The sequence below is a fragment of the Callithrix jacchus genome, chromosome 11 (assembly GCF_049354715.1).
Source record: "Callithrix jacchus isolate 240 chromosome 11, calJac240_pri, whole genome shotgun sequence".
NCBI classification, from domain to species: domain Eukaryota; kingdom Metazoa; phylum Chordata; class Mammalia; order Primates; family Cebidae; genus Callithrix; species Callithrix jacchus.
In genome coordinates this window covers 54,368,064-54,395,212 of record NC_133512.1, presented here as the reverse complement: position 1 = coordinate 54,395,212, position 27,149 = coordinate 54,368,064, and the positions used below count along the sequence as shown (strand labels likewise).

At 38.6% G+C, this 27,149-nt stretch overlaps 2 protein-coding genes across 39 annotated transcripts in view; one reads left to right on the top strand and one right to left on the bottom strand.

Annotated features, from left to right (window-relative positions):
- Positions 1-14,421, top strand: part of PPP1R9A (protein phosphatase 1 regulatory subunit 9A) — a 370,852-nt gene extending 356,431 nt beyond the window's left edge. For 9 of the 35 annotated variants that reach the window (XM_035253841.3, XM_054237286.2, XM_035253840.3 and 6 more), the window contains 6 exons: positions 1,686-1,998; positions 3,876-3,995; positions 4,800-4,823; positions 6,205-6,387; positions 7,760-7,961; positions 9,541-14,421. In XM_035253841.3, coding sequence (XP_035109732.3) covers positions 1,686-1,998; positions 3,876-3,995; positions 4,800-4,823; positions 6,205-6,387; positions 7,760-7,961; positions 9,541-9,656 — 958 coding nt within the window. In that variant the 3' untranslated portion in view covers positions 9,657-14,421. Of the gene's footprint in view, positions 1-1,685; positions 3,743-3,875; positions 4,012-4,799; positions 4,824-6,204; positions 6,388-7,759; positions 8,592-9,540 lie in introns of those variants that run through there. The other 26 variants (XM_035253851.3, XM_078342747.1, XM_078342746.1 and 23 more) reach the window with 15 other exon arrangements.
- A 2,300-nt stretch (positions 14,422-16,721) lies between these two features.
- The window catches only part of PON1 (paraoxonase 1), a 65,898-nt gene continuing 55,470 nt past the window's right edge, over positions 16,722-27,149 (bottom strand). For all 4 annotated transcript variants that reach the window (XM_078342753.1, XM_078342754.1, XM_002751588.5 and 1 more), the window contains exons 6-9: positions 25,196-25,396; positions 23,609-23,690; positions 19,889-20,017; positions 16,722-17,114 (exon numbers count right to left, since the gene is read on the bottom strand). In XM_078342753.1, the coding sequence (XP_078198879.1) occupies positions 16,956-17,114; positions 19,889-20,017; positions 23,609-23,690; positions 25,196-25,396 (571 nt within the window). In that variant the 3' untranslated portion in view covers positions 16,722-16,955. The remainder of the gene's footprint in view (positions 17,115-19,888; positions 20,018-23,608; positions 23,691-25,195; positions 25,397-27,149) is intronic.

The window sequence follows — 27,149 nt, the reverse complement described above, 5'->3', positions numbered from 1 at the left end:
TATAGTCCTAGCTACTCTGGAAGCTGAGGTGTGATGATTGCTGGAGTCTAGGAGGTCGAGGCTACAGGGAGCCATAATTGTGCCACTGCATTCCAGCCTGGGCAACAGAGCAAAACCCTGTCTCAAACAAACAAACAAACAAACAAAAAACAGAAGTTGAATTGTGAGTGCATAGTGAGAACTCCAGAGAGATTTACCTCTGCAGAGGTAATGTGGTTAGTTTTTAAGGAGGCTAACTGGAAGAGGGAGACGAAACCAGCTCCATGGAGACATTCCCAGAGTTGTAAATCAGGAGCCACTAGTCATATCTTTCCTTAGAGACAAAGGTTTACATCCCAAAAGGTCAGTGCCCAAGATCCTTCTCAAGGTGAATTCTCTCCGCCCTCCCCAGAGGCTGCAGAGGGGACAGCTGTCCCTCTCCAGATTCATATTTTTGGAGTTTCTCACCTAGAGTGTAGACCATGTATATGACAACCTCTGGTTCAGTCTTATAATCCCTTTACATTTTTATCTTGCTTTACAGTCTATAAGATGCTTTTTACATTTATTGTCCCATTTGATTCTTACAATAATATTTGGAAATGGAATTGTTAGGTATTACAGTATTTCTAAAAACTGGAAATATATTTCAAAATGTATTTGAAATGAGATGGAAGAAGACTGAAACTCAGTATTCATGTGATGGGACAGAAGTTGTCTGGCTGTGGTATTCAGGTACTTTTAATTAAAAGTGAATCTTTGTGTTGTCCCTGATATCAGCAGCTATCAAATAATAGGCATTCCATCAAATAGCAAGGCTGAACTCTTCCGAGATGCACATAAACCACTGCCCTTTCCTACTTTGGTTTCTAATAATTATTTTTTTCTCTTAACTAAAAGATAATTACAAATATGAAAGAATTTACATTAAGACAAAAAAATCTGTTTTCAGACTGTTCCTCAAATGCCTTTGAATCCTTTAAATGTTAAATAATAAACATACACTTTTGACAGTTTTTGAAGCACTTTCACACATATTATCTCATTTAAACAAACACATAATTTACAGATGGAGAACTAAAGGCCGAGAGAAGGCCTGAGGCCATGTACTCAGGGGGTGGTAAACTCTCCAAGTGGGAGATCAGGACTTCAGATCTCCTGCCACTCCTGTGAAAAGGCACTAAGATTCTGGTGAAAACCCAGTAAACTATGTGTTTTACTTAAAGTATTATGAACCCTGAAATTTCAAAATTACTTAAATATGTTATTTTCTTAAGTCTCAGACCCTTGGAAACACAAGTCCAGAGGAAGATAGGAAAGAATGCTGGTTATGAGCTAATGTCACTAGCAGTGAGGCATGTCACCCAGATAAAGGGAGTGCTGTGATGATTAACCTAATAGCAGTTCGTAAAAGACTGTGCTCCTCCCTGATTATAATTCATCCACATACACTTATTAGGCACATTTTAAAAAAATTTCCCATGGCAATAGCAATACGAAACTGTTGATCATTGTCACAGAATCCATTTAGAGACAAAAAGATAACTGTTAAAATTAGTGTTATAGTCAAAAGTGACAGTTTTTATTCTGTTGAGTAGAACAGTTCTCAAATCATTACCTCAAGACTGTATTCAGAGTCCTCTGGTTGAATAAGTCTTTTATCTGTCCTTTCTTAATCTAACACACCCATTCTTCTCACAAAACAGGGTCTTCAGAGGCAGACTGGAAAATTGGACACCCAAGCCACGTTCAGCAGCTCAGACCTCCACTCGTTCCCCTTGCATGCCTTTCTCATGGTTTAATGACAGCCGGAAAGGATCCTATTCCTTCAGGAACCTGCCTGCACCTGCAAGTTCCCTTCATCCTTCTCCTGAGACTCTAATTTCAGATAAAAAGTGTTCCAAGGTAGAAAACACATGGATTACAAAAGCAAACAAGAGAAACCCAAATCTCTCCTCCTCTTCAATCTTTGGAAGGCATTCTCAACTTATGTCTGTAGTCTGGATCCAAGAAACCAATGTAATAACACTGCAATAAACAATGCATGGTATTTCTTATGTAGGAAAAAGAAAGCCTCATTTAACCATCACCTTCTTTAATACTGTTTCATTCTAGATTGTACATTACTCTTTGATTTGCCTGTCTTTTCACATATTGCTATTTAATCTCAGTTTGACAGTTAAGCCATGCTGGGAAAGATGCATTTGAATCATAGAACAGAATAATAGACTTGTTTACCCAGTATTCTACTTTCAATTACATTACTAATCTATTTCATCATGCTTCTCAAAATTTACTGAAAAGCAAATAAATTTGGGACTATGTGTTCAGTACATCTAAGTGAAACTCTAAAACAAACCAATGCTGACATAGCACCCTTACTTATTTCTTCTTTTAATATCTAACTTCTATGTTGAATAACTGCTGTATAATTCTGTCACCAAAGTTCTTTAACCTAATTAGGAAATATATGCATGGGTGTCACTTGTTTTAAATGCATGATGGTTGTTTCCAGCATGACACTGCAAACCTTATCTAACATCTTATTGAAACACATATGGTGGCTAACTTTCACATGTTGTTTGGTCTCCTTTTATCTGTGTTCACTTTTCTTTCTCAAACGGAAATGTGTGGTTAATGTTACTTGAATTTAATTCTTTTCAGTTTCAGTTTAAATCTTTTCAACAGCCCAGAGGGTTTTGACTGGGATACCAAATGGTAATGTTCATGTTAAATGTCCTGCTGCTTAAATGTTCTGCTGGCCTACCTCTGTGTGCTCTAACTTAGACTTCTTTTCTGAAGTTTTAGCAAACTTTGGAGTTTGTTTGGTACTGAAGTCTCCAGCTTCAGGCATGGTATTTATTTTTGATAACCAACTAAACCCAGGATAAGGGAACCTAGTGGAAAACTAATAGTCCAATTCCTAAGGAAATGAAATAGAAACAAGATGGTGTTGGTCAAGTGCTTAGAGTTCCTGGGAATCCAGCCATTTTAGAATTACTAGCAAAAGAAGTTTTGACAGCAGCACATCACTTTGGTCTTGAAACATTTTCAGTATTGGATCTGAGACATCTAAATGCTATTTGAAGAATTCTGCCATTATCTTGCACTCCAGATTTGGTAAAAATGTTTTTACAAGAGCAGCTGTATAGTCATTGTTAAGTTGCTTGATTTTTATATCCACCAAATATTTTAATGAAGTTCTAGGGAAGTTTTATTTACACACTCCCACCTTCCCCTCCCCCAGGTGATTATTTAGTAACCTGTGTCTGTGCTGTGTGGCAGCCTCTTTGATACTCTGCTGGTGCTGTGAGAGAGTTGTATTTCAGCATGTAACTACTAGGGTATTGTCAGACTCTGACCTCCCCCAGAACTCATCATCTTGAAGGGTACATCCAGGAGAGGATCTGCCATTTCTCATAGTATTTATCACGGCCAACAACGAGCGATCCTTCCCAGGGGGTGCTCTAGCTACCTTTCTAATATGAATTGCCATCTGTTCCTAATAACTCAGCCTCTCCACACCATCTTGTATTTTTACTTACACTGTTACTCATCACGATGAGGGTCAAAAAAGATAGGCTTATTAATATTACTCTTCTGAGCAGTTGCAGAGGATAATGAATTCTGTACCCTTGAAGAGAGATTGAAGAATTATTTTTCTACAACACCTATCCTTTCATCACATGGGGAAAGCACCCAGAATTCCTGAATTCCCTCAAATGCACGAGGTGCAGCATTCTCAACTGCTGCCCCATTGAAGGTCATCACCAAATCAAACTTGAATTTCTGCTAAGATTGTTTAAAAGAACCTTTTTAGAGCTTGCAAACACACCTGGCTACCTCTTGCTCACTCACTGCACTCATTTAACACTGAGCTTCATTTATTTTTACAGAATTTTACCTTCAATGATGACTTCAGTCCCAGCAGTACCAGTTCAGCAGACCTCAGCGGCTTAGGAGCAGAACCTAAAACACCAGGGCTCTCTCAGTCCTTAGCACTGTCATCAGATGAGGTACTTTAATGGCACTGTGACAGAACTGCTTTGTCAAATCTGACATTTTACCCATGAACCATCACCAGGAAAATGTTTTTAGGGTAGATCTTACATAGAAATCATCAGGACTGTGGTTTATATTTAATATGAAGTCTTTATGATTTCTCTTCCTCTCTTTCTCAACACAAAAGCAAAGTCTTATTCTTAAGCTTTCCAGGGGTTAAGCTTTTATGGGTCTATGTAAACACACATGATGAGGAGGCTGGGAACTGTGGAGTAAACATGGAACTTCAGAAATCACATAGAGGTTCACAAATTATTCTTTTTTTTTCTTGCCTCCTCCCACAACCACCCTCACTCAAAGATTCTGATACTGCCTCTGATTAGACTGTTCTGATTAGGGCTAGGTCTCTGATTGAGAATCATTGCAGTAGACAGGGACAGTTTTGGTAAAGAAGGAAAATAGGTTGAGAACTATTTATTTAAAAGCACAGGTCAAAATTAGTATTGCTACAAATTATCGGGAGATAAACGTGTACAAGAGAGTCAGGAAATGAGGTTAGTGATTAACTTAGTTACTCAAAAAATGGGGGAAGGACAGAAGGCACTATGAATAAATATGTTTTTGCTCTAAGTATTTGTTCTTACTATTTCTAACATGATTTTTGATTCATAAAACGTTTTTTTTCTCATAAGCTTTTCTGCCCATATTCTTCAAGCTTGGTGCAATTTTCATTTTATTAAAATTGTGTACTATACATGTTGTGTCTCCTGTTTCTGTAACATGTTTTTTCTTGATTCTTTTATCGCTCCCTCACTCAGAGCCTGGATATGATAGATGACGAGGTGAGCTATCAGTGGGCTGTGTGTGGTGGCTTACGTGCTATTGTTTAAACATGCTTTTTCTTTCTTTGTAGATGATTGAAAAATCAGACAATACAAGAACACCTTCCTCTTTAGTGAAGGGTTACCTTGTGTTAAATAGCTTTACTCTCTGCCCTTATCATATCTTAGTTTAAAAGATGTTTTTAAGTTAAGAGGATCTCCGCATTGCACCTCCAGAGTTCCTTGATTTATCTCCCATCACCATTACATCGACATGGTTCATTCTTTTTCCTCTCCTTTGCCTTCATCTTGGCTTACCCCATCCGTTCTGTGTTCCCTGTGTGGGTCACCAAGGTGACTCCTGTCTTGCCTCCAAAACCTATCATCACGTTCATCTCTTCTCAGCTTAGTGGGTCTAGAAACTAACCTGTCTGCACTATTAAAAGGAATATTCTGCAGTGGACAGAGCCAGAAATCTGGAATAAACTCCTAACCATTGAGCTCTACCACTTACTATGTGATCTTGGACAGATCACATAGACTTCCTGAGCCCAAGTTTTGTCATTTCTTTTTTTTCATTCTTTCTTTCTTTTTTTGAGACAAGTCTTACTCTGTTACCCAGGCTGGAGTGCAATGACACAGTCTTGGTTCACTGCAACCTCCACCTCCCAGATTCAAGCCTCAGCCTCCTGAATAACTGGGATTACAGGCATGTGCCACCACACCCAGCTAATTTTTGTATTTTTAGTAGAGACAGGGTTTTGACATGTTGGCCAGGCTGGTCTCAAACTCCTTGCCTCAAGTGGTCCACCCACCTCAGCCTCCCAAAGTGCTGGGATTACAGACGTGAGCCATCATGCCCAACCATTTCCTCATTTCTTAAAAGCAGTCAAGGATATTATCTGCCCTATCTTCCTCACATTTTTGCTTGCTGCTCAAATGAAATAATGGTTGTAAAACTTTCCCTAAGAAGGCTTGAGAGCTTAATGCTCTCCTCTCCCAAGTGAAAGATACTTCAGTATTTTTACAAAACTCTAATGTGTTATTAGAGGATAAGTGATGCATTACATACAGATATTTATGAAATTCTTATTTTCTACATCTTATAATCTGTCCAGACTGTTTTGATGTAAATGTTTGAAACATAGTGCATTTTCTTCAATGTTAAACTTCCTACATTAATAATGGTGTTTTTTTATTTGGGGGAATTTCTAAACTTTCAAATACATAAAAACATATAGGATAATAAGTTTATTTTTAATACCACTAGAACCATTAGCTTATCATATTTTGGTTTAAACATAAATGTGGCTCTCATAGGTTAAGAAATTCCTTTTGATAGCATAATATGAGCCATAGTATCTTGGTCCTTTAACAACACTACGTAACATTCCTATCTCAGATCCTTGATGATGGACAGTCTCCCAAACACAGTCAGTGTCAGAATCGTGCCGTTCAGGAGTGGAGTGTGCAGCAGGTTTCTCACTGGTTAATGAGCCTAAATCTGGAGCAGTATGTATCTGAATTCAGTGCCCAAAACATCACTGGAGAGCAGCTCCTGCAGTTGGATGGAAATAAACTTAAGGTAAAGAATTATACATCTGTGTTAGGTTACCAGATATAATTTGTATTACTCATAGCATCTAAAATGTTTTCATTAGATAAGAGCGTTCTGCATATCTGAGAGGTAATTCTCATCAACATTCAGCAGAAAGGATGTTGAATTCTTTCTGAGTAGTAAATGAAGTTTCAGAAAATCCATTAGGGGTTCTAAATCAAGTGGTAGGCTGCTGATTAAGAGAGCGAGGGACCCACTCCATTGCTTCCACCTGGCAATACATGGTCCATGCATTAACTCTCCTTACTTCTGATGCAGTATGAGTTTTAATAATGGCCACTGTGGACTTACTCATCACATTAGAATTAAGACCCAGATCCATGAATCTTCTTTTCCTTACTCATTTCTCCTTCACCTCCACTCTTCCTTACACACCACTCTCAAATGGGATGATGTTCTCCGCAGCAGTTTTTTCCCCAAATATGTACACACATCTTCCCTCCCCTCCATGGCACTTTCATTTCCACTTGTCTAGTCCATCTCTCTTAGAGACCAGGGTGGCATCCATCCCTTTGGGAAAGGGAAAAAGGAGCTTACAGCGTGCTCTATGCATCCCCAAGCCCTACCCCCGCTTTAGCCCCCTGCTAGGCTGACCGTCAGATGAGTATCTCTTGACAGTCTTGAAAAGGTTAGAGATCAATCAATAGCTTGTGAATATGAAGGCCCCATTGACAAGGCTGTCCCTGTTGGGGAGATAGATAGATGCATCCCGCTGTTGATTCTGAAGGTCACGAAACATTTAAAGTACATAAGTAACTCCCCTTATTCTGAATTCTAAGCTCATCGAGCAACCTCCTTATTATAATCAAGCTTCCTTTATAGGTCTGCCTACAGGGAAAGAATGGCTAGTCATGCTGACATGAGCATTCTGGCCCCAAAGACATTTTTGGTTCTCATTGTAATGAAAACATTGGCAGAAAGGAAGCCATTTCAATTCTCTTTGCCCTTCTTGGAGCCCTCTGTGACAGCAGGTGCTCACTCCTCCACTTTGAAAATATTGATGAGCTTAGCAATACCTTTACCTGTAAATGTCTACAGCCCAAAGGTTGGAGAAATAGAATTGTGCACTTTTTCCATTCATTCACTCGTGAATTACTAATTTGGATAGCATTTACTTCATGGGCTTTAGGATGTTCTTTGCAAGGGTCATCAAAGAAGAAAAGAAGAAATAAAGTGTAGCCCCCAGTGTGTAGATTTTTAGAAAATGTAACTAGCCCTTCCTCTGTTCTTACCTGTTCTATGTTTCAATTAGTTTATAAGCATGAACATATTGTATATTAACATCATCAGAGGGGTCACTGGTTTTCAAATTCAGTTTGTGTGTGCATTTTTTTCCTAGGCTCTTGGAATGACAGCATCCCAGGACCGAGCAGTGGTCAAAAAGAAACTCAAGGAAATGAAGATGTCTCTAGAGAAGGCTCGAAAGGCCCAAGAGAAAATGGAAAAACAAAGGGAAAAGCTAAGGAGAAAGGAACAGGAGCAAATGCAGAGGAAGTCCAAAAAGACAGAAAAGATAACATCAACTACAGCCGAGGGTGCTGGTGAGCAGTAACACGTACTCTCTTACAGATGATGAGATGCTCCAAGAGAAGTCCCCACCTCTTTCTGCCCTGCTCTCCTCCAGAGGATGAAGAAAAAACTAAATGATAGGGGTAATGCGGCTCTAAGACCCATGTGAATAACTGCATTTTCTGCAGTAGAATGCATTCTTAATTTTAACTACTAAAATAATCCTAAGCCACCTTTGGTTTATTAACAAACCAGAGATCTCATTTAAGTAGCTGTGTTTTACTCTTCTCTAACTTACCAACATCTTCTGTTGTGTTGGGTGTGTTTTGTCACTTGGAGAACTAGTGTGACCCCACCTAACAAGAGCATGAGACACCTTGGTGTTGTTAATGGAGCGCCGTGAATTTTGAGTATGGGATCCTAAAATGGCAATTGCACATGTCTGTATGGCAGAGAGCAGCCTGCCATGAGATCTGGGACTAGTACTTATTTCTAGGGCTGCAAAACCTACTCCAATGTATGAGAAAAGTTCCTTCTCAATTCTGAGTCTGGACAGTAAGACCACTCCGCTATGGAAACATGGGTGCTCTGCTATGTAGTTACCTACTAAGGGAAAAGGCAAGCAAGCCATTCTGCTTGCTAGACATCAGAAAGAAAGAAAAGAATTATAGCTATTTATCAACCACTGAAAAAAGCAAAAGCCTTAAGAGTGTGGATTGGGTATTACCTTGAGGTTCTGAGGGTAGCATTTATCCTCCAGATATAGCTGAACAAGAAAGCAAAAATCAGACATGAATGCAGCCATGGGATATTGGGATCTGTTGACTTTGCTACTGCTCTGTGTTCAGTATTTCAGCAACACTGGCAAACACAACACAGTTCCTCTTCCCCCACCCACCCCAAGAAATTGAACAGGAAATTGATTTCTAAGGAAACCACCATATTCAGGTTTCCTCTCCTGGGGAACATTCTGGCTGGTCTTCAGCCTACCTATGACACAATCAGGAACTGGTCACATATTTTCTACTCAAGATTTCCCAGGTGGGCTCAGTTAGTGTTTTAACAAATGTACTTTTAAGAAAAATAGAAATATCAGTTAGAAGAAATTTAAATTTGAGTAACATTCAACCAGAGAACCAATTTTTTTGAGTACAAAGAATTTTCCTATAAAGAAGGAAAAATCTCTCTCAAATGCTGTCAGTTAACATTTTAGATTTTGAGTGGTTTTTCTGAGCCATTCTTTTCCATACCTCAAAGATTCCCAGTTCTACAGAAAAAGTTTGTTTAAGGCAGTGCACGAGATACACTTTAGTAGTGGAGGAACTTATACTAATTTTAAACCAGTATTAAGGATTTCAGTATTTCACCAAACTAAGTCAAGTGCAGACTGGGGCAGAAGGAGGAGAAAAACTCATTTTGAGAAATTTCATATGAGGGTTTATGGTTTTTTGTTTTTTATGCTTATGTATCTGTTTCTTTTTGCTGCATTGACTAAAAATGAGGTTATCCACTTTGTAAGGGGCAAGTTTCAGAATAAGACTTGAGGCCACATGAATCTTGGACAAGTATGTTACTTCCTTTACCTTATGAGGATCTCTGCTTTGTTCCCAGCATCGTCATATCTTCCACTAGAAGCATCCTATATGCAGAAGTTGGGTAAGACCTTTGAGCATAACAGATTAAGGAACTCCCTTCTAGCTCCATCTTGTGATTTTCTTTGTTGTTAAAAACAATTGTTTTTGGCTTATTTGAAAATCTGAATTCAGGAATTATTTAGACATTTTTAATTCTGTTCTTCCCCTAAAGATTGTTTCCTTTCCATTGCCAGAGTATTGTCTGTTATGCTTCAGCTCTTTTGTCATTAGATACAGACCATTCATCCTCAGAAACATTGACATGAAGTAACATTGTGTTTTACAGTATCATAGTCGTCATCATGTTTTTCTGTCTGTCTTCATCTGGGGTATGATAATGAAACTGCCATACTGGATACTGTTTAATATCTTGAGATGTCTGGTGCTTTGTTATTTATTAACATCATGAGAAATAAGAAGCCACTATTAATGAGTGATAAAATTTGGCAAAACTTTTCTAATACTAAAACACTAAATTAGTAAAAAATCTGGTAATACTAGTACTTTCTATTATAAATTTTTGCCATTTTTGCTTATCTTTGGGGAAAGAAGTGACCTGGATCACACTGGAAGTTTCATTGTATTCAAGAGTAGAAATAGAAGGATGATTATCTTAAGTTATGTTTACACTTTGGTGATATTTGAAAATGGATGTATATACTGGAAATGTCTGTGTCTGTCTCTGCACCTAATTTATGATCTATTCTATTGCATCTTCTTAAATGTCTTAGTAGTCTTTATAATTTTGTACATTGAATGGGTAGATAAATGTCCAACTGACAATATTATAAATCAAATTCTTATCGCTCAAATCATTTAGTATTATAACTATTTTTGTTTTTTAAGTTAAATTATAGTAATTTTAGGCCTAAATGAGTTATTTTAACATTACTACTTAGATAAAATTGTCAAAGTCACTTGGTTTGATTGTCCCACAAAGCATAAGATATAAGCTGATTGATATAAGGGTCCGAAAACGAAGTGAAAGGCCTCAGATCTTGTGCGTATTTTGTTTTCTATTATTTCTTTTATTGACTGTAGTGCATGATGCCTAATTGAGGCTCCAATGTCTTGCGCAATCCTACTTTAATGCTAGTGGTTTTCAGTGTCTTTATGATTTAACACAGAATTGTTACTTCATCAACCTTAACAACTTTGCAGTTTTTTATTATCAGAAAATGAACAGAAAGGGAATATCTGGTTGCTATGAACTATATTCCCTAAAGGAGAGCTCAGTATGACTCTAACAATAGCCAAAAGTGTTTTGGGGTCTAGGTTATACTACGTTGGGAGGGAATGTGTGGTGAGGCCAAGCTGCAGACAGAAAGCATTGTATGAGCTGTATCTGGGTCAGGGTTTTCCATCAAAAGATATTAGTTTTATAACAGATTACTTTTAAGACCATCTCCCTTCAAGTAACTCACAGTTTATATAACACTTAGCTCATTCTTTTTTTTTTTTTTTTTTTTGCCTGAATCAGGAATTACTGCAGAGTGTTAAGTTAGGGAAGAAACCTCATTTCATTCATTCTAACACTCCTGATGAAGTCCCCCTTTAGTTTCATGACAATAAAGCTGTTCTGTGGCTATCATCTTTAGCTGGGATTGACATTGATTTCACACCCTCAGCATCACACAAGCTTTTTTAACCCACAGCAGTTCATGATTGCAGTATGATAGGTGCTAAAGCCAAACACAGCTTTCAACCGGCACAAAATGGGACTGTCTACCTTTTGCTTGTTTGTCGTTGAAAACAAAGTGGCAAAAGGGAAAATGAGGAACCAAATTTACCTTTGCCACTATCTGTGACCCTGTAGTCATCTCTGGCCTGAAATCTTAAAATATCTCAGGCCTAGGCTACAAAAATGGTCACAGGTAGTTTGATCTAGCACCTCAGCCATTTGTGCTGAGGACACAATTCTGGGTTCATTGTGCACCAGAATTAACATGTGCTTGAAAATTGCATTTTATGAAAGGGAAATGAAATTTTGCATTTATATACATACTCTGATTCATGTTTAAGTGTTAAAGGTTATGCACACTAAACTTCAAAATGAGACCCAGAGTTTAACAATAGTGTTCAAGAGGATGCTAAAGGAAGTGTCCCAGCAAACCTAAGAGAACCATCTGTGCTTGGATAGGTTGTAGTCCCGTCATCACACTGAGATATTTCCATTTGAGTAACTAAAGATAATCGTGACAGAGTTGGAGATGAGGGGAACTTTGGTGGACAGCAGTCACTAGGGTTCATGTCACCTGCTTAATGCAAAGACCTCAGTGGTCTCAGAATGAAAAGGTAAAATAGAAAAGAAAAGCACAGTCCTTTTCTATCTTTTCAAATTTGCTTTTAATCAAGGATCTGCCTGTGCACTATTCTAAAGCTAAGAATTTAAGGATAAAGTCCAGAAATAAAATGTCCATATATTTTTTTTTTCTGTCATCTGTCACCCAGACTGGACTGCAATGGTGGTGCCATCATATCTCACTGCAGTCTCAAACTCCTGGGCTCAAGTGAGCCTCCTACTTCAGCTTCCCAAGTATCTGGGACTACAGGCATGTACCACCACCCCCAGCCAAAACATCTATATTTTCTTTAATTTTCTTTTTTTTTTTTTTTGAGACGGAGTCTTGCTCTCTTGCCAGGCTAGAGTTCAGTGGTGTGATCTTGGCTTACTGCAACTTCCACCTCCCAGGTTCAGATGATTCTCTTGCCTCAGCCTCCCAAATAGCTGGGACTACAGGTACCTGCCACCACACCAGTTAATTTTTTGCATTTTTAGTAGAGATGAGTTTCACCTTATTAGCCAGGATGGTTTTGATCTCCTGACCTGTGATCCACCCTCCTCAGGCTCCCAAAGTGCTGGGATTACAGGTATGAACCACCAAATATCCATATTTGCTATTAAAATGGTTTACATTAGGATGGGGGATGGGAAGCTGGGGGAGGACTGTACATTCCCAAAAGAAAGCAGTGTTATAGGAATTCCAAATGTGCTTCAGTGTTTCACTCCTGAAAGCAGCCTGAGTATGTTGGCAGATTTTGTTTGCATTTGTCTTGCGTATTTAAAGTCTCTGGAAATCTTGTCTTGGTCCAAAACACTGGGGAAAAAATACCACCAGACAAAACACATTTGAGTAACTTGAAGTAGCAGCATAGAATAGGCCCAACTAAGAAGCTGGAGGGGCAAAGAAAAAGCCAACAGAATCAGTTTCTCTTGGAAAGTGAAAGCGTTGAGTTTTATTTATGGTAGACAGAGGGTTCTTGTTTGCTTGTGCATGGTGTCTGTTCAAGCCTATTGAGAGAATGGTAGTTACTTGAAGGTTCACATATGTAAGCATGTGTGTCCAGATCCTCAGGGTGGAGAAGGAAAGAAATATGATGATATCCAATGCTTGACCCTAACCCAACCCCAAAACTGCTAGGGATTCAACAATGAGTAAGATGTAAGGGATAAGAGAACTGACAACTTCTCAATAATGTGCATGCCGTTTGTGTAGATGTTCAGAACTACGTGTGTGTGAATATAACTCTCACCTTACACATACACAGACACTACAATCACATGGCATTAAAAAATATATTGTGTATGGAAGTTGGTAAGGTCAGTCAGGACCTGGAGTTGTAATCATAGCCTTATTGCCACTTCTTGTGTTGTGTATACATTGAATGGCTCATAGATTTTAAGAGATTTTTTTATTGTATTTCTACTAAATGCACTTATCCTTCTATATGTTTATATATTTTGCTAAAATTGATTTATCAGATACTTGGTATTTTAGTAAGAAAATTTCCTCAAATATTTGGTTAATGCTTTGATGTCAAGATTGCATATTGCTGAGTTGGAGCTCAGAAGAAATTTATGCAGCTTTGGGCATTGTCAACTGCAGACTGCAGTTTTCTTGGCTAAAAATTGCACTATATGTTCTTGTGTATTTGCTCACAATTCTAAAATGACATAATTGGTGACTGTGATGCTTAAGTCACTGACTACTGGCTCTCTGATGGTGAATGCTGCCATCACATGATCATTTATTTACTTTTTGTGCAAGTGATGGCATTTTGGTTGTTGCAAAAAAAAACGTAAGTGGTTGGGAGTGTATGTTGTTGGAAGGTGTACACTTCTGTTACTTTCAGCTATATTATTTATATACCCAGGTTTTCTGTTAAGGATATAATTATTAATTCATGAAAGAACAATTGGCCAGAAATAATTAAATTACTTTAAAAAGTGAGAATTAAGAGGCACTCCAGCCAGATGACACCTCCCAACAACATGAAATTTAGTTAGTGCACAGTGAGATTCCTTAACTATATACTTATATTTTCTTCCACATTATTTAATGTCATAACTACTGCTTTTGTATTTTTAATGGTGTTGCAACCACTCATACACCTGCTACATCTTACTGACAAAACTGGGCAGCTGAAAATAAAAGAGAATAAATTCTATTCCACTGTAAGAAGTTGATTTCTTTTCAGCTTTCTTTGTATATCAGTAAAGAACAAGAATTGTTTGAAAATAATTTTAAGTCTGATAAGTATGATTAGCATGTTACCTAAGCTTTTAAGTTGTACATTTTGATGTCTGATCATTTGCATGGAAGAGACAATAGTGCCACGTCTGAATTGTTCTCTTGTGCTTGGTTAATATGTACTTCTCTAGATTGTTCCTTTTCAAATGACATTCCTTACTCTTTGGTTTTCAGAGGCATTCAAGCAAAATATCACAGTGGTCCTTTGTTTTCTGACCAATCTAACAATACCTGTGATTAAATTTAATTTGTTAATGTAAATAAATTTCTTGCCAATGAGTATTATTGTTGTTAGACAATGAATGCAATAAAAAGAGAAATACTGAGATCTGTCAAAGTAATTTTTTTCCCCTCTTCCATTTTCACCTTCAATTAAAACAAGCCTTCACTGGGTAAACCTGTATCAACTGTCAAAGCATAGCTGTCAATCAAGAGCAAAGTGCACATTTTTCATGGAAATGAAACTAAAAATAAGTTTTAACTCTGGTAAAGTGTAAATTGGCAGCTAGAATTACATTTGAAAGCACAATTATGGAACTGGGCATAAAGTTAAAAGAGCAAAGCCTGCACTTGAAGCTTCCTCACCCATCTTTTTGTTCCCTTGTCACTGCTTCACCATCAAGTCTCTGATACCTCTCAGCCAGGAAAACCTCTGTGACAAATCCATTAAGCAGTCAGCCTCACACAGCGAGGGGCAAGCTAAGAAAGAATCAGGTCCATCATGGAGGATGGGGTTATTTTAAACGATTTTCTTTCTAAGAAACACCCTAAACGTTCAGAAGACTTGGATATAACAACAAGTGAGGAGTATTAATTTCATTCATTCTCACACATACAAACTATAATTTGTGACTAAATCTATGGCAATGCAAAAATTTAGATCTGCGAATCACAGAATACATGAATTGAGCTGTTTTCCTCTTTTTCACAATGGAAGTTACGAAATTTCGAACCAAGCATGTCCCTTTTTGAGTGATCTTAAGTATGTGCTCTGTCAAATTGGATAGGCTGTTTTTGTTTCTTTGGTGGAATTTGCTTATTCTATCCAGAACAAGAAAGAACAGAATATGGTTATTTTATTGAAGATTAGGGAGCCTAACTACTCAAGGGATTCTTTGTAAATAAGGAAATATGTGGGGTGGGTGGTGTCCCTAAGCAGCACACTCATTGATAATTTCAAGACAGTCTTTCAGAGAACCCAGCATCCTGGCCTGTGAGCAGCATCTCGGAATAACTGAGCCCTCATAGGGCACAGGATATTATGTCACTGGAATCATGACTAACTCCAATCTTGATGTGAGAAAAATGGCTTTTTGATCCAAACAAAATGTTCCTGTTTATTACTTTAAGTCAGTAATCTTAAACTGTTGGTGGTTCTCAGTTTATCGGCAACACATTTTTCCCAAAATGCCAGACTATTATTATGACAAGTGCCTTAGAAAACTTTGTTTCTGGCCAGACATGGTGGCTCATGCCTGTAATCCCAGCGCTTTGGGAAGCCTAGTCAGGTGGATCACCTGAGGTCAGGAATTTGAGACCAGCCTGGGCAACATGGTGAAATCCCATCTCTACTAAAAATCCAAAAGTTAGCTGGGCATGGTGGCATGTGCCCATAGTCCCAGCTAGTGGGGAGACTGAGGTACGAGAATCGCTTGAACCTGGGAGGCAGAGGTTGGAGTGAACCGAGATTGCACCACTGCACTCCAGCCTGGGCAACAGAGTGAGATTTGTCAAAAAAACAAAACAAAACAAAAAACTTCCTTTCTACGGTCACTTCCTTAACATCCCAATGAAGTAATTCAGCATGAAGGTTATACCTTCAAAAGAGACGAACAAATAAATGAAGATGGGTAACCTTTATATATCAGCTTCTGTAACAAGACGATAAAGTCATGTTTTCTTTCTAGTCATGTCTCTCAGAAGATAGCCAAAGGTTGATCTTTTCAATTTGTTTACCTTTCTATTTTCTTTTTCTTTTCAGCCTCCACAGCAAGTTTAAATATTAAACAAAAACCCAACAGCATGACCACCAACACCTCAACAACAATGTAGTCTTTGGGGACACTTAGCTTTACCTGAGTCAATTATGGGATTCATTCTGTATCCAGTCATCGAAGTGAACAAACTTCCTTTCACCAAGTCAAAGACACTCTAATGCACAATTTTTGCCAAGATCATAGAGATTCATAATTTTCAGGTATGACAACACTCCCAGGAATTTTAAGATTTTCCTACATGTCATTGCTACAGGAGAATTGAAAAAGCAAGGAGAGTTGGAGTTATTCGGGTTAACATTTACTGAGAAAGTCACATAGTGAAGGGAAAATGGGAACAAGTCTGACTATGGCAAAATGGCTAATGGCTTCACCAAGGAGGTGTGCATGGAGTAGAGAGGTAATTTATAGTGCACATCTAGTTTTCTGTCCTATGAACTGGAGTCCCTGAGTGAGTACTGGAGTTCTGAAGACATGTGAGCTAATTCTGCTCTTCTGTTTCTTCTGAACAAGACATGGCAAGGCAGCGATACACACGTGCTTTCAGGCAGCACGTGTTTTCGGGTAAGTACTTTTGGGGTAACACAATAAAGTTATTTAATACCTGACAGTTGACATAACTGATTTAGCCATTTTAGTGAGGAGGATTTTTATTGGTAAATGAGGTTTTCAAGTATTCCAAGACTGATTTGATAGTGTTCTCAAAAAAAAGCCCTACACACCGTACTTTCCCAGTGCTTTGATGCTTCATGATGTCTACATTTAGTCAGCATTCATTGTTCAGCTGCCATCACTAGGTCCTTGGAATATGGCAAGTGGTTGAAATAATGGCCTGAGTTTCTATGGCATGGGTGCAAATCAATCTGTTAGAGCTCACAGTAAAGAGCTTTGTGGAACACTGTGCCGATCAGCAGTTTCCCTTTGTACACAGAGGCAACTGTACTGCCTTGCAACACTGTGCCATTTTCTGCATAAACCTGTGTCACTTTAGGTTCTTCTGTTAGGATGTTCTGGATTTGAAGCACCTATACAAGAAATAAAATATTTTTGTTAAGTTACTTAACCTTATACTCTATATTCCTATAGAGTCATCCTCTGTAGGAAGCCATATAAACTCATACAATGAGATAAATCCTATTTTGTTCCAAAATTACATTTAACACACCTGTTTCTTCATTTGGAAACATGTGGGTACTGATCTCAAGTGATCTTTAGCAGAAGTGGAGAGTATCTAGATCTACAGGGACAAGGCAGGAAATGCAAATGAGTGGCACATCCTGGATGTGGGACATTAGGGAGCAGTGGGGACTTCAGTAAATGTGGAGGGAGGAAGCTGTTACTCAGTGTAATGATTAATACTGAGTGTCAACTTGATTGGATTGAAGGATGCAAAGAACTGATCCTGGGTGTGTCTATGAGGGTATTGCCAAAGAAGATTAACATTTGAGTCAGTGGGCTGCTGAAGGCAGACCCACCCTTAATTGGGTGGGCACAATTGAATCAGCTGCCAGTGAATATAAAGCAGGCAAAAAAACATGGAAAGTCCAGATTGGCCTAACCTCCCAGCCTACATCTTTCCCCCGTGCTGATGCTTCCTGCCCTCAAACATCAGACTCCAAGTTCTTCAATTCTGAGACTCCGACTGGCTCTCCTTGCTCAAGCTTGCAGATAGCCTATTGTGTGACCTTGTGATCATGTAAGTTATTACTGAATAAACTCCCTTTGACATATATATCTATCCTATTAGCTCTGTCTCTCTAGGGAACCTTAATACACTCAACAACCGCCAAATTGTTGCCATGCGGTAATTCAGGTCCATTTTCATGTATTTTAAGAGAAGCCAGAGAACTGGATGTTCGCACTTAATTCCTGGTTTTTAAAATGTAGCAATCGAAGAAAAAACAACGTGGCCCCAAAAGACCACATCTCTGTATGACACTTATGCATTCTGAACTTAACCTCCCAACTCTAAATGTATAAGATTTTGTCAGTTCAGTTTCCTTCACTTAATTGAGGAGAAATGTGATTGTATCATTAATAACAGTGTAATATTCTGTTAAGCCAACCTTAAGAAATAGCCAATATTTTATCATTCTGGCTGTCAAAAATAGCAATTGCATATGATTCAACTTAGTATGAAAAGCACTACACTGAGGCAGGAGACCTGGGTCATGTCTTGAATCTTCTACTTACCATTTGCTTCTCATCTGTAGAAGGAGAATTTAGATTATCTCTAAATTCCCCTTTCACTCTATCTTTCTATTATTAAACCTTTATAATAATATATAGTGACTTGAAGAAGGGATATCTACATCACAAAATACCAAATGTGGCAAACTGTGAAGGCCGGTGCCTGGATATAAAAGGGTCTGTGGGAGTGTTTAATATGAGCTCTTAAAAACAGCAGGCACCGAAGACAGATTTCTTAGGAAATCGCCATAGCACTAACATATAGTAGCTACTTACAGAGAAATAGTTGATGGTGTACCTTGGCTTAACTAAGCTTCTTGTTAATAAAACTAAATCACTTTTGTAGGGGCAGTGCATTAGATAATGAATTGTTATTATTTTTTGCTATTCCTTTGCAGATCAGTCATTAGAAATGAAGTACTTTTTTCCAGAACAACAAACACAAATCCATGCTATAGCAAATGACCCAAGATCACCAAATGAGCGAACAAGCAAGAACAAATTAGAATCTAACATTCTGCTCAGTTCTGAACACTGAACACTCCACAGCATACATTTCTTCAATTCTATTAAACATACCATTCAGCAACCCTAATAGCTAAAAACTAGCAAAAGGCACAAAGGGTTGCTATTAAATATGATCACAATTGTCCTGTAAACCTAGAGATAAAAGGTAGGAGAGCCATAATGTAAATGGAAATATACATTTAGTTTTTAGTTGTTTTTTCTTTTAACTCAAGATACAGGCTTTAACACTTTTTTTTTTCCTGTCTGGCAGGCAAGACAGACTCTTAAAACTTAGCTTTAACAATATATAGCAGTAGACAAATATGTCAAAATGGTATACATTTAATGTATATAATAAGTATACTTAGTAGATACTGAAAACTCAGTAAATGTGTTAATACCTATATTGAAGTAGGTTGAAAATTCTTATTTGTACCCAAAATAGTCCACTGAATAAAGACCATGGGCACAAAAATGGAGTCTTTGAGTACTGTAACTAAGATGGAAGATGAGATCTTCTAAGCCAAAATAATTCCAGCAATTTATCTTGCTACTCTGCAGGAAGATCTAGAGAGGCTGGCCAGTGTGCTCCTGGACTGGTCCACTGCATGGACCTGTGCATTGCCACACAGGAAGGGGGAATTGAATAGGAAGGCAGGTAACAGATGAATGATTAAACCATAGCAGTGTGGCATCATTATGTTATTTGAGGAACCCTCAACCAGAAGCCAGCTTCCTCTCAGGCTACCCTATCCACACATCATGGTCCACCTGTTCTGGCTTCCAGTATTCATTTCCTCCCTCCCTTGCTAGCCCTGGGGTACTGCATTATCCTCTGTTGAGTTCCCTACACTGTTTCCACACATTGTATATAGTACCTTGATTAAACTCCCCTCAAATTATCCAATTTAAGTGTGCCGTGTGTTTCTTTCCTAGACTTTGATTAAAGCACCTCCAAAAGTCTTTATTTCTGATCATCTGGATCATCTATCCATGTCCCACCTTTTATTTGCACATATAATTGAGAATTATATTTTCACTGAAAAAAAGAAAACAGTAGCTGGGAATAAAGTCACTCATCTGGTTCATTTTTAAAACTAACCTCAGATGCAGGAGGATTCTCTGAGTTGTAGAAGAAGATTTTCATGCCATTGGGGTGGCATCCGACCCAAAGGTCTCCTGTTTCTGGATCCACAGATATGTTATCCACGAGGGTATTAAAGTCGAGGGACTTCCAAGATTAAAAACAAGGAGAAAACAAGACATAAAGTGAAACAAAATTGTGATGGAGCAAAATATATCAGAGAAAAGTTTCCTCTTGTCCTTGGTCACCACACTGCTTCCTCCAAGGATATAATTCTGCCCCATTTCAATAGGTCTCACAAAATTCCTCTGGCCTTTCATCTATTCTAGTATTTTGTCAGTTTTCAGGACAGAATGGGATAGGATGAAGATACAGAAAACCAAGAAAGACTTAAAAGTTAGATGAAATCATTTGTACTAACATCTGTGCATGAACTAAACTGAAAAAAAAAATTTCAATGCAGCATAAAACAGCTCCTTCTAAAATGGCATACGCAAATGATATTTTTATAAGAATTTAGAAAACAACCAGAAAATGTAGACTTATTTCTGATAAGAACGTCAATGAAATGTGGAGTCTTTAATGGCTAATCATAGGCTGTGCAGCCAGAGAAGAAATGATCACCCAGGGTCTTATTTTTGCCTTGGAGTTGAGAAAAAGTTTGTTCTTTAGTCTATTCAACTCCCTGTTCTTCTGCTGTTTATTCTCTAAATATAAGTTGCAAGCATGTGATGACTGCACAGATTGCTGTCGAGGCTTTGTATCAGCATCATAAATAATACCAATGATTCTTAATTCCACCATTCATCATCTTGGCTGCCTACTACCAGAGAGAAACCTCATCTATTTGTTTACCTCTAATTCTCAGTTGGAGAAATAATATCTACCATGTACCTCGGAGGCCAACATACCTCAGTGCCCAGAGACCCTGTAAATAACTGGTCATGACTCATTGCAAAGGCCAGGGCATGGGCAGGCTGCTGCAGAAAACCAAGGCTTCCCTGTGCCTCCTCCTTAAAATGAGAGCTGTCCTCACATGCCCACAGAGGGATTAGAGGGCTCAAGCATCATGGCAGTCTCATTCTTGCCACCAAACAGAGCCATCAGTCTTCCTTAGGCCTGAGACAGGCAAGACAGGAGGCTGCTGAGCAAACATCCCCTGGTCAAAATCAGCTCCACACTTTCTCCATCCTTAAACTCCCATGTATTCCATTGTAATCACATTACTCTGATACAGTCATTTCCTTAAATGAAGAAAATGTTTGTTCCAGGGCTCTGCTCTTATCTTTGGAAGCAGTACAACCAATTGGTGAATTTCACAGCAGATGAAACCTACTGAGATTAGAGTGGGAGTGGGAGAAGGACACAGAAACCTGGAGTCCCATTCATTCAACACACAATTACCAAGTTCCTATATGAGCTCTGCAAGGAATGCAGCACCTGGAGAGCACTAGGTACCCAGCATTCACAGCTCCTGCCATGGAAGTGCTGATAGTTCAGCACAAAGCCTGTTCTGTGTCCAGCGATGAACTCTTGCCTTGCAAATAAGTAATTTTTCACCATGTTAAGTCACTGAGAGACCCCCATGTATCACATCTCACACTCCCACAAAGGCAACTGGAAAAGTTTGCATTCCTTGGTCAAGAAAACTGAATAAGTTATTCTCTTTGGAAAAAACTGTATTCTCTGTTAGCAAATATTCCAGGTTTTTGTGAATTGAGGTTCACCGAAGTGTGACTAATTCATTGACTAAGTCCTGGAATCTTTTTTTGGAGAGAGGCGAGTATTATTTCTATTGTGATAAAATATACATAAAATTTGACATTTTAACCATTTTTAAGTAAAACTCAGTGGCGTGAAATATATGCACAGTGATGTGCAACCATCCTCAGCATTCCTCTCCAGAACTTTTAATCAGCCCCAAACGAATCCTGTGCCAACTACACAATAACTCCCTATTCTTCTCTTCCCCAAGTTCCTAGTAATCACCATTCTATTTTCTGCCTCCATGAATTTGCCTGTTCTGGTACTTCCTATTAGTAAATCATACCATATTTATCCTTTTGTGGCTGGCTTATGTCATTGAGCATAATGTTTTCAAGGTTTATCCATGTGGTAGCATGTATCAGAACTTCATTCCTTTTTAAGGCTGAATAATATTCCATTGGACATAAACCCATCCACACCTCATTACAAATTTAAGATTAGCTTCTGCTAGTTTATCAAATTACTTGGCACACTTAGGCATTAATTAACCGGTATTAATTAAGACAATCTTTCTAAGGAAAGAATAACATTACAGTCTATGAATAACCTTTTTGGGGTTTTTATAATGGGAGACAGGCATGGTCTGTTGCTGAAATTGGCCTTGCCCTCGATCTTGCCCTGGTGAAGGCAGAGCCTTGACATTCTATGGTGAATGTATGCTAGACTGGGTTCTACTCTCATGAAATTCTTTAACTTTCATTTTCTAGAAGTACCCGTTGTTAAAACCACAGCTTGTTTTTATTTCCTCAATCAGTATGAGCCTGTGAAATTCCATTTTACTTGAGCTAATACCAAACTAGCCCTGCCAGTGATTTTTAATGTCAAACATGATGTTACATTTGATGTTGCTTCAAGGTAATTTTCTCTGAGTGAGGCCCCGCATGACAGTCCCTTGGATGTGCTGACAGGAACAGTCATACTGTTGGCGCTGACAGCACTTCCTGCAATGGGCATTTATGGCAGGAGAGCAACATCTTGTTTTTCAGACATAGAGGGCTGCTTTCACAGGACTCCACTTTGTTCTTGGTCTCTGTCCTTTCCTTTGTGTTTTCACCCCTTTTGACTCCAACCTTAAGACTGGACCAGAACTGGTGGGGGCAGGAGGCGAACCCCTGAAGCATGCCCTGCCCCACCACAGTAACAAGTGCCAACTAGGCAAAGCAAATTGTATCAGGAGCAAATAGAAAAACAGCCTGTCCTTGTGGAGCTTACACCCTAGTGGGCGAATCAGGTAATAAAAGGGATGAATAAAATATATAGTATGTTAGCAGTAGGTGCTGAATGAAAAAATAAAGCAGGAAAGACAAGGGAAAATATGTAGGGGAAGGAAGCAGTTCCAGGTTTTGATGACCGAGGCAACATTTTAGTAAAAAATGAAAGGAGAGAGCCACGGAGATCTGGAGGAAGTTCACTCCTCCAAGCAGAGGGAACAATGCCCCATTCTGAGACAGTGGCAGGAGAGGTGGGGGCAGGGACACAATGGAGGTAAATGCAGAGAGGTAATGTGCTGCCAGGTCACCTGGCAGCCATTGCGAGCATGTGGGCTTCATAAACATTGTGGAGAACAGCCCTGTATTAAGTACAAGTTGAGGCTATTTCTTGGCTGTTCCATCAACATAGAAGAAGAGAGAGAGAGATGGAAGGAAGGTGGAAGGGGGAGAAAAAGGGAGAAAGGAAGGAAGAAAGACAGGAAGGGAGGGATGGAAGGAACACAATGCCAAGTTTACAATTCACTAGAGCAGAAAGAATGCAAGGTTCCTGGGTGAGATGTGTGGTTTGCTGTTTCCCACTCTACAGTTGAGTAAAAATGAACAAAAAACACATAATCATGCTAATGACTCTTAATAAAGGAGTGAAAAATTGGTTCTCACCCACTCCAATTAGGCAATCCTTTTTTCCTCACATTTAATTTCACAAATCAATTAGAATCTAATTATCACTCTGCAAACTTATAGTGTTAATACATCTTACCTTCAATAGAGTTAAAGTCCAATTAGCATGCTTTTCATACACATGAATCTTATGAGCCAGCAATTCAGCTATATAGATATACCTTCAAAGAAGAAAGAGCTACATCAGAGTACTAGAAGTAACACAACTGGAGAGATTACAGACAAGTTGTAATAACTTCATAGGGAAGAACTTTGCTGAAGGAGTGGAAAATGGAACCCATCTCAAATACACTAAATTCTGAAAGAACTAAGTGAGTTTACAATGCACAGGGGGTTTAATCTCTGAAAGGTTCTGAAAGAGGGGATGTAGTTGTCCTTATCGCTATGGAAGGAACTTAGCCCTAACACCAACTCTTAGTATCTGGGAATAAAATGCATTACACTGTTTCTCTTTTGGTTTGTCAATTTAGTATCAAGCCCCACGTTCTCCATTTCAAAGGGTAGTGAGTTCTCTCTGGAGAAAGTTGCAGGAAAACCCTTTAACAGCAGCCTCCTGTTTTAGTCCAAAGAAAATATGAGAGAAGAAAAGCTGCTTGGCCTAAATTGAGAGAAGTCTTCCTCCTCTTCTGTCCTAAGTCTGGTCCTGACCCTGTGGCTTTAGTCATACCCCATAAAGATCTGGGGTTAGTCTAATCACTATGCATCCCCCCTCAACAACAACAAAAAAAGAAATTACTGCTTGATTATCTTCTATTCTCAAAACCTGGTCAATGATATGAGTAATTAAAAGCTGTCCCTGGCTCCTGCTGTGTCACCCAGGCTGGAGTACAGTGGCACGATTTCAGTTCACTGTAACCTCCACTGCCCAAGTTCAAGTGATTCTCCTGCCTCAGCCTCCCTGGTAGCTGGGATTACACGAGCGCACCACCATGCCCAGCTAATTTTTATATTTTTATTAGAGATGGGGTTTTGCCATGATGGCCAGGTTGGTCTCGAACTCCTAACTTCAGGTGATCTGCCCACCTCAGCCTCCTGAAGTGCTGGGATTACAGGCATGAGCCACCACACCTGGCCCCTGTTACTCTTTCTAAGCATTTGTTACTGACTCTGAAATCCTTGACGACACAAGATCAGAAAGGGCATATATATGGATGGATATAGATATTTTATGTATATACCAATGCTACCCAAAATGCCGTCCCAGACCAATACTGGTTTGCAAATTGTTTGTGGTAGGGCACACTGACTTGTTAAAACGTTCTTAATGAAGGAAGTATTGCCTTGATTTACATTTTGGTACAAGTTCCTTATCTTGTCATAAACCTGCACTACCGATATATGTCTACCTGCATACTATGAATCTCATTATACATTCAAATCTTTACTCAAAACAAAGCTATTTAGACATACTCAATCGTCATCACAGTTCCCCCTCTTAAAATGTCCTTTTTTCCAAAAAGAAAATAAAACCAGTATGCTTTCACAAAGACATTTTTAATTTGATAAATTTTACTCCCTGAAAAATTAAGGCATTTTACATTTTTCCTAATTTTATCTCACTAGAATAACATGTTAAAATGTATCATATTACTTTAAAGAAGAATATATTCCAAGATGTCAACTGAGAATCTGAGTAATTCCCCTACATTTCAAAGAGTTCACATACTTGCCATCAGGTGAAATGCTGATTCCATTAGCAAAGTCAAATCCGCCTGCCACCACGCGAACTTCACTTGGACTGTAGTAAACAACATATGACCATGCTAAACCCAAATACATCTCCCAGGATCGTAAGTAGGGGTCTACAAAATAGTGATCATTTGTGGCATAAAAGTGCTCAGGTCCTACAGCAACGATATCATTCAAACTGCAATGAAAACATACACACATAATATATGAGGGGAAGGTATTGAACATTACAGGATTATTAATTAGGATTCATCACTGTCTAGTCCTAAAATCAAGATATGGGATGGAGCCTTTATGCTAGCTATAATGGAATAGAATTAATATAAAATTAGTCCCACCGATACAATCCTTAAAGACAATCATTGGTCTAAGAAACCTGAGGAGGTGATTACAGCACTGTAACATAAAAATCCTATTATATGTATCTTAAAATACTGTTATGTCGTGTGTGTGTGTGTGTGTCTGTGTGTAGATATACTAAATTCAGTAGAAATTAAATTAGGCCAGAAATCATTGTCAGGGCAAAAATGCGCTCATGTAACTGTGCACACATAGAACTAACTCTGTAAGGAATGAAAAAAGCACTGAACCAGCAGCCTGGATACTTGCATTTTAGTTAAAGCTCTGCTACTGTTCGGCTCTGTGATCTAAGAAAAATCAATCTTTTCACATGCCGTGGCCTCAGTTTCCTTATCTGTGAAAGCAGGATGATAGACTAGTCTATCTTGCAGCCTTAAGATATTGTGATTCTAAACTGAATGAAATGTCTGTCCATGAACAAGAATGCTCAGAAATAGAAAAAAAAAAGCCATAGCTTTTTTTTTCCCCTTTCTGATTAGGATTCTCTCTCTGTTACTGAAAATGTAAGATATATGAGTCTATTTTTCTGCTTTAATAGGTACAATAGTGAACACATAAGTGAGTCATTCTTTGCTGATTGAGGTGGTGGAAGTTCCCCAGGGCCATGATCTGGGAGAAAATTATCTGTGCTCTATTGCAGAGGGCATCATGGCTAGCGCATCAGCTCTGACACAGCTCTGAGCTCTCAGGCAAGTTAGAGAGGCGTGCAGAGCCTCAGTTTTCTCATCTGTAAAGAGAGGTTAAATGATTTTCCCAAAGTCATATAGCTCATTAGTAGAAGACTAAGGGTCAGGATCTTAATTTGTGGAGTTGCAGTGGGAATTACAATGAGACTAGGCCTGTTGTGTGCTTTGCAGGGAGCATGACATTTAATAAACCCTCAATCAATGGTAGCCACTATTACTACATGAAAAAAAAAAAGGTCTCAGGATTTAGGATTAGTCTGAACAGGCTCCAGACATAAATCTGGAATCTGATTTTACTCTCTCTTTTTTAAAAGTAAATTTCTGAAATTAGTATGCTTGACTATCATTTGTTTTTCACCAAAAGGAGCAGAGTGGAATGGTTTACAGAAATAGCCTTGTATTGTTGATATGGGGATGTAGTAAAATAAGTAAACAAATAACAAATTTTTAAAGGGTAATAGAGTAATAGCTTTAAAATCTGATGGACGTCATTTGAATCTTGACACTGCTTGCTATCCTTATAATGTGGGGCCACAGCATTGTCACTAACTTTTGAGCCACTTTCCTGAACCTCAGTTTCCTCTGTATACCTTGAAAGGCTAGGGTAAGAATAAAATGAAATAATGAATGCTTGGTTTTCATGGTGGATGCAGAGTGCCTTTGCACCATGCCTGGCGTACAATAAATAACCAATAATAACAGTTGTGATATATGAATAATAACAGGTTTAAGTTATAATAGATTTGGTAATTGGAATATAATGTTATAAACAACCATAAAATACAAAGCAGAAAACACACACAGCTAATCCTTGGGTTGAGACAGCAGAACTCTAGTTAATTATGGCACTGTGGTTATTTTCAGTCTCCTTCTATGATGCCTAAG